The sequence below is a fragment of the Dipteris shenzhenensis genome, chromosome 3 (genome assembly GCF_047967505.1).
Source record: "Dipteris shenzhenensis isolate YYH24624 ecotype China chromosome 3, Dip_SZ_1.0, whole genome shotgun sequence".
In the NCBI taxonomy this organism is placed as follows: domain Eukaryota; kingdom Viridiplantae; phylum Streptophyta; class Polypodiopsida; order Gleicheniales; family Dipteridaceae; genus Dipteris; species Dipteris shenzhenensis.
In genome coordinates this window covers 22,688,708-22,696,905 of record NC_141598.1, presented here as the reverse complement: position 1 = coordinate 22,696,905, position 8,198 = coordinate 22,688,708, and the positions used below count along the sequence as shown (strand labels likewise).

Genomic DNA, 8,198 nt, shown 5'->3' with positions numbered 1-8,198 from the left:
TCCTCGTAGGCTCTAGGTTGAATTGAGCATGTATGATTTAGGAGAGTTGTATGACATGGGTATGTACAGCTAAGCAATTGGAGATCTTATATATTTATGCAACATGAGAGTAGATATTCACTTTGGTGCTCCTCTACTAGCAAGTTTAATTGTAGTTTTATGCATACATCGATCCAGACTAGGGTAGAGTTTGTGATACTTGGCAATCCACCAATGGGAAATCATTTGTTTCTTGGCAGTTCATGCATATCTTGGTTGAGTAAAAGGAAACTCACTATTGCCACATCTACCTGTGAGAATGAGTATAGGTAGCCTTCATTGCTACGGTAGATTGTGTACAGTCAAGGAGATTATTGGTTGACCTTTGTGAGCTCCCCATACTGTTCTCACTGATAGGCAAAGTGTTATCATGGTGGCACAAAATCTAGTCTTCTGTACTCACACTAAGCACATAGAGATACATTATCGCGCTATGTCAGAGAGAGATCTTATCTCACTACTATATATAGGATAATATTATAGATCTGTTTATGAAGGCAAAATATGAAGCTTTTTGCAAAGCTTTACGCTTACTTCCTTACTGAGAGATTAGGAACCCATGCTTATATCCTCAATAGAGGCTTATGAGGGGAAATTCTCCCCACAGGGTTTCCTATACCTTATCTCTTTGTGTATTTTGTTGATTGACATAAGACAACTCTGTTGCTTTCCATCTCCAAGAATTATAAATAGCCACTAGCTATAAAATTCACACATAAAAATACTTGAAAAACTTGCAAACTTGCAAGAAAATTTACTCACAAAATGTCGAAACCCCCGTTTCTACATTTCAAATGATAGGGAACATGACATCTTATTTGTGCAGCATGCTTTTCTACTGCATTGGGAACGGCTGAAAAAGGAAAATCCCCATGCAAAAAATATAAAACAATATTGGGTGTGGTCAGATGGTGTTGCCTCTCAATTTAAAGCAGCCCATGGATTCTACTTTGTCTCAAGGTTCAAATCCCTAATCGGTCTAGACATGATGCAGAATTTCTTTGGTCTAGCCATGGCAAGGGTGAACATGATGGATGTGGTGTTGTTATCAAGAAAGCTCTGATCAAACACCAATTAACATGTCCTCAAGAAAATCTCAATGATGCCGATGATGCTGTAACATGGCTTACAACCAACCTCTCCACAGGTGCGCATTCAACATACAATAAACAAAGCCTTAAGAATAGTATAGTACGCAGAGCATTCCATGAAGTGAAAGTGGATGAAGTGCAAAGGGAGAATCCGGCATGATTGTGAGAAAATTAAAGGAGTTCGTGGTCGGCATAGCATATGGGACTTTTCAAACAACCACTTGAATAAAACAAGAAAACTTTCTTGTTTTTGCAGTGCGTGCATCATAGGGGATCATGACACAGCTACATAGAGACTTGTTGAGACGAGTTCACTCCTTTTCAGGTGTCGATGGTAACAACGATTTGAGATTGACATTTCAAGATCAGTCAACAAATCAGGCCCTACTTAAAAATCTGTTAAGATATACTCACTCGCGTGTTCTATCCATACAGGTTTGACGCCCACATAGAGAGTAGAGACTTTTAAAAAGAGCATATGGTTACTTTTTTTTTGGGGGGGGGGGGGGGGGGGGGGGGACTCACCTTCACTCAACCCTCACCCAGGCTCTATCGAGGGGCTTGGCACAGGGAGCCCCTAGCTGATGATTGAACACACACACAAATGCCAACTGGCACTCACGTAGATGTTCAAAGTCCGTTGGGGGTACATAAAGATACATGTTGGGTGTATTTTAAAGCGATTAAATTACAAGCAAGGCGCCAATTATGTAAAGCATATGGTTAATACATGTGTATTTTAAAGCGATTAAAATTACAAGCATGGCAAGCTTTCGTTTGCAGGACAAAAAAAAAAACTAACTAGAAATCAGGCGCAAGATGGCGGCCAGCGAAGCGTATTACTTCAGCAACTCCAATTCCCGAGACTGCGATTTGAAAATTGTCTCGAGTGCCGCTGACGAAGGTATAAGAATTTGCTCTACTCGCATCTTGCTTAATATGAACGATCGATCTGTGTTGTAGGATTCTTTGTTCGCTCGAATACAGGGTTCTGCCATGATTATGCTGTTCGTACGCTTAGGCCTCACGCTTGCCACCGGCTGTGTTTTGCCTTCGGAAAACCAGCCGCAATTGCTTCTTGTGTTTTGAGGAGCAATGTTTAGGTCTCGCCTTGAATTCAACATTAGTGATGTTACACTAGAGGCCCCAAGTGTGAAGGCCGATCACCGCTCCCATTTTTGTCGAAGGAGAGAAATGGTGAGACATTCAGGGGATTGCGTCACGGCTGCAAGACACTAGTTTGCTACTTTCTAACATTAAAAGGTTGCTGCTTCACTTATAAGAGGGAATAGGAATTGCATTGTTCGTTATGGTGAGTTTGGGCTGGGCAAGTTTTACACACGTGAGTGTTTGTGGCGCGTGCGCACATTTCGTCCATGTTGAGGCTTGCTGAGACAGTCTTAGTTGTTTCTATATTGTACTGCGCGCCCTAATTAATGAGATAGAGTGTGTTCTTTTACAACCGAGTATCGGCGGATTGAGAGGATTTGGACTATCCCGATTGAGAGGATTTACGAATGGATGCTTCTCTGTTTCTATAAATGTGAGAACTTGACTCCATTCGCTCCTTGGCAGATACATGGGTGTCAATTAAAATTTGTCCTCTTTCTTCGTTTTTGGTACAATTTATTTTTAAATATTTAAGCTCTTGATTACTATGGGAAAAGAATTTATTTAAGCTAGTCATAGCCCAAATTATCTGTCATGTGCTTGACAAGTCATAGCCAAAATTATTTAAGCTAGTCGTAGCCCAAACTATATGTTATGTAATTGACAAGTGAATCTGTCACACTAACCGGGATCATGGCAATTAAGACTAATGCCCAGCACATTGATGAGATGGGATTTGAATTATTATCCTTTCTAGGGTATAGTCGGTGACCTTATAAGTCTCATGGGTCAATCTTGGGTAACATTGTCCTCGGTATATTGGTCTTGTTGAACCTTGGAGGTGGAGAAAACTACCAAATTGCTGAATGCCTGTACAGCAAACAACTTGGAGCATGTTAGCCATTATGCAAAGACTATGCAGTGCCCTCTAAAGCAGGTCAAACCTGCACAAAATTCCAAACCGTATGTATCAAGTGGACTGTTTGGAGTAGAGACATGCAGCAGCACCACACCAAGTATAAATTCGGTGTAGGTACTTGCTAACGTGATGACATGAGCTCAACATGCTCAAGTAGCCAATTCCCTTGAAGAATCAAAATAGCTTGTGTGGATCAAACCACCTCTTCCAACTCGCCAACACCATCATCAGAGTACTTGAGCAAGAAATGGGCGTGTAGTTGCTTCTTAAACTTTCCCAAATTATTAACTCATTGCCTATATGGAAAGATGTGGTCAAGAAAGGCGCAATTGTCCCTAGGAAAGAGATTATTTTAGATGCTTTGGAGGAAAATAAAAGGAGGAACAAGGCTCTAAATATTTTGGTTTGAGGTTTCATAGTGGAAGACACCCCTATGGCGGATGCACATGTCTTGTTCACTAAAATGGAAGTGAAACTTACGTGTGAGAGCTTGGAGAGTGGGCAAGCCCGAGGCACCTACAAGGTCACTAGTGATGAAGCTGTGGACAGCTATGGACAGGAAGACCCTCATGAGCATGAGGGTGGCCCTGAAAGGAACCCGAATTTACTTGGATGAAGACCTCACTCTCCTACAGCAGGAGCACCTAGAGGGAGGGTATGGTACGAGTAATGGCAGCAAGAGAAGCAAGAAAATGGGCTGCATACAGGGATGATAAAGTGATCATTCGAGATAGAGGAGACAAGGAGGAGGAAGAGAAGGAAGATGGGGAGTTATGACGGTAACCCATGGGATGAGTGCACACATTGGACTGAAAATAGCAGTGTGGAACACTCTGGTCGATCCGGGAGGGTTCTTGGAGACGTACACTGACAAAGATACGATCTTCTACATCAAGACACATGAGAGCCCGGAGAGGGCTGCCCACAGTGACAAGATACACAAGGGAGTCAGCTGCACTGAGGGTCGCCATTGGACAGATGTGGGTTTCATCCCATCAGCTAAGGATTGAGGCGGGGAGAGCAACAATTATATGTAAGGACCAGCGTGCCTGTATGTTTTGCACATTGGGAGTGGTTGAGACAGAGGAGCATTTTCTTTCTGCCTGCCCAGGCTACTACGAGATTTGGGGACGATACCATTGTCTCTACTAGGATGGAAGTGGCTTTGGTCCCACTCTCATGATTGATCCACTTTCTTGACCAGGTCTACATTGGGCTTTATCTACGCGAGATGTGCTGACATAGGGAGACACCACTACGGCAGATTAGAGAGCAACGGGAGGTGACCAGAGCACATGATACAAAGGCTGATCGATCACAGTGACGTGTCACATATTTCTATGCATTTGAGTTAGCTTCAGGACACAGCGGGGTGGAGGAGGAGCAGCTTACTAATATTCAGGCAGTCTAGATCAGCAGAGAGAGCCGACACGGTGTGTTGAGAGAGAGATACAGAGACCACTCGCGGAGAGCGACTAGAGCACACTCCATTGAGGTCTGGCCTATCACAGCTCTCCTCAGGGGGGAACACCTGAGACGAGGGGTCACTCTGAACATAGCCCAACGGGTTCAAAGATTGATTACCCTCCCCCCCCCCTCCCCTCTCCCTTTACCCACCCAACCACCAGAGCGTGAGACAACCCGATAGCCACAGATCCAACATATTTTAACTGCTCACAGACGAGCCACCATGGTGCCGGGCTTTGGTTTTTAAGTCCCAGCTCTCAGTCTGTTTCAGTTTGTATTTGATTTTTGCTCGAGCTATTGAGCTCTTTAGATCAGCATATAGTACTCAGCAAGGGCCCTAGCGCGCCCTTTGCTCCAGCCCATTGAGGCTTGTATGAGTTTTCCTTTTTTGGTGTACTTTGTCCCATAGGCCCTTGAGGCTGCCCACGGACGTTAATACATCTCTCTCTCTCTCTCTCTCTCTCTCTCTCTCTCACGGAGGCATTCTTTATTCCATAAAAGTAGATACTAGACCAAAATATTGAGGCTCGCCTTCCTCAATGTTTTAGACTTTATGACCAAATTAGGTGGAGTTTATCTGGCTCTTCAATCCTGGGGGAAGGTGGCTGCACGGCGCTCATTGTTTGCAAATCTCAGTAACAGTAATTCCATATACTTTTAAAAATAATTGTTGCAGTGGAAATCAGAGAAGTCAACTCAGCAAAACTGTATGCATGCTATTCAACCAAAAGACTGATTCCCTGTTGTGGAGGAGGAACGTAGAGCTCAAAACAGAGTGCAAGTGAAGTGTCTGTGTTCACTTGAATTGGGACTGGTATAAGCTTTAAGACTGGCTGAAAATGGTGCATAAGGACTTTGCAAAGAATGTGTATAAAGGCTGGTCAAGGCTGGGCATGAAGGCTGATCATGATTGAGCATAAAGGCTGGTGTCATAATTGAGCATGAAGGCCTGTCATACTCAGCACAAAAGCTGGTTGTAACTGAGACAAACATTAGCAGAGAAGAGCTGTTCTATGCTGTGCATGGAGTTGATCAGATTTGGAGTAAGACAGTCAGCTGTGTATGGCAACGCAGGAGGCTCTAGTGAGGAGCAATAGTCTGAGCAAGTGGAGAAGCAAGACTGTAAAGTATTTTGGAGCAGAAATCAAGCAAACGGGCAGATCATAATGATGTGAGATCTCCATCAAAAGCAGTCTTTTGGCCAAAGCACTCAAGAGTTACCATGAAGTCAGTGATAGAGGGAGCGGAAGGAAAAGGAAATTCTCTCCTTTGTTGATTTCAAGAGAGCATTTTACACAATGCCAAGGAGATGCTATTGGACAGAAGATTTGACAGTTCCTAGGGATAAAAGAGAAGCAACTTTAATATTATACGAGAAAGTTTTGACTGAGCTGGCAAGATGCATCAAGAAGACTACATCATTCTCTCACTAACTGTGCCGATACTAACTATTGGGTGCAGAAGATGGACTGCCAATTGAAAGAAAGAAAGAAAGAAAGTCTATTAACATCCACGGAAGACCAAGAAGTCTATCGGACAACATGAAAACCAATTAGTACATCAGCTTAGGGAGGGTAGCTCCCAGGCAGTGCATAAAGCAGCTCCATTTATTTAGAGTACCTACATTATTCCTTCGCGGCTGGGACCATCAAGAGCTGTTCTTCCAGCACTCTGCTCAGAGTCTTCAGTGGCATTACTCCCCCCCACCGTGGCTGTTTGTCCACACTCCGATGATTATGCCCTGAGAGGCTTGTAATTAGTATTTTGTTACCACGGGCTGTATCCGTTTTGTGGTCCATTTTGTGGCACTTCCAATAGTTCACTGGCTCGTGCTGTGTCATCGATAGACCGGCTACTAGCTTTCTACAGGTTAGTTCAAGCACTATCTGAAGCACCTGAGACTTTCTGTTTGTATTGTGCTGTAATGGTGCGGTCTCACCAAATGACAACCGATTTGTGTTCGGCAAGTCATGCTAATATGCTGTTTACTGGCTAACTGGATGACAATGAATGTCCTCTTCTCTGCCATCCCACTGATGTGGAGCTCGACATCTTGTGCTAGGGCTCTGGTGCTAATTGGTTCCTGAGCATGCCCAAACACACTGTGAAGTGTTGTAACTGTTCTGCTGGAAGATGGAGCATGTTGGTGATGTATTCGTCCAACAAATCCTCAGAATTGCCACCATAAAATGGATAGTGATTGTTTTCCTGCCATCTGTCCAGAACACAAGAGAACCTGTTTGATTGGAAATTCCTGCAAAAGAGGTCCCATCATAAATGAGCCAATTAGTAGTCTACAGTCCCAATCAGCACTAAACGTGTTCATTGTTCATTTTGGCTGCTCATTGTTCAGAATATTCACAATCGATTCACAGAATAAAATTTTGTTTTAGATGTGAAGTGCATGGTGGACTTACTTTTTTGTAGCCAGTATGCTATTCATTTTGAATATTTACCGACATGTGAATCTGACCTACTTTAAACTTGTTAATCAAGATTTTGTAAATGTGGTTTCTCCTTTTGTGTGGTGGTTAACTTGTCGTGGTGCAAAAATGTTTGTAAGTGTGCTTTAATGCTTCTCTTATAGCAAGGCTTTTAAAGATCTCACCTTGGTCTGAAAAGCCATGCATCGCCATTATACTTGTTGCTAACATAATATGCTTTGCAGGAGAAGATGGGATCTGTGGTTTATGTTCTGTATGTCTGATTGGCAGGTGGGTTTCGTGAAGATCTAGTGGATCAGGTTGATGAAGTTCTTGGCCGGAGGAAAAAATCACGGGCAGAAGATGCAACAATTTCTTCTGTCCTGGAAAGTACAGGAAAGGCACTTGAAAATGCTTTGTTGAAAAGTGCTCAGGCTCAGATTGATGCTTACAACCGTAACAGTGAGCTAGATAGGATTCAAAGGAAGTGCATCAGTGACAACCTGGTTGGAGTACTCAGCAAACTGGCTGATTCTCTCAGCAGATTAGCGGAAAGATTGTGAGATGCATCAAGGTTTGGCATCCCTTGAAAATCTTTTTTCCATGAAAAAGTGCCACACTAGTTTTGCAATGAAGGCTTGCAAGTTCCAGCCAACCTTGATGCTTCCTCTATTATGAACTGATGTATGGCCTCAGAAGTTTTTTTTGGTTTTAGAAAAATTGTCTTGAATTGAATTGTGCGTGTGTTGTGGAGGTCACGGGTGGCTGTAGGTTGGTATAATGGCCAGAATGAGTATGCACGTTGAGTATGAGACTTGGGGACTAATGACTCTGTGTGTGTGTGTGTGTGGAGAGAGAGAGAGAGAGAGAGAGAGAGAGAGAGCTTTTTGTTCTTAATATTGCAACTTTTTATGGGTCTTTGCTTTTGTGCGGGTCTATCATATGCTTAAAACGTACCGGGAGTAAACTCCTGTTGGTCACATATGTAGAGATGCTAGAGCTAACACACAGCAAGTAGGGAGGTTTGTGATCCAAGCATTTACACAAGGCTTTTAGCGTAATGAATTCTCAAAAGCTGTGAACATATTGAAGTGCACCTGCCCACAGGTGTAGCTTGTTATGTGAGGCTACACGTCCATCCATTGATGA

At 43.2% G+C, this 8,198-nt stretch overlaps 1 protein-coding gene across 1 annotated transcript; it reads left to right on the top strand.

Moving 5' to 3' along the window:
• Positions 1–1,853: 1,853 nt before the first annotated feature.
• On the top strand, positions 1,854–7,779 carry LOC147903525 (uncharacterized). Its single transcript, XM_087372960.1, has 2 exons — positions 1,854–2,034; positions 7,341–7,779. The coding sequence occupies exons 1-2, from the start codon at positions 1,950–1,952 to the stop codon at positions 7,610–7,612; spliced, it is 357 nt and encodes a 118-aa protein (XP_087229086.1). The 5' UTR covers positions 1,854–1,949; the 3' UTR covers positions 7,613–7,779.
• Positions 7,780–8,198: the final 419 nt, after the last annotated feature.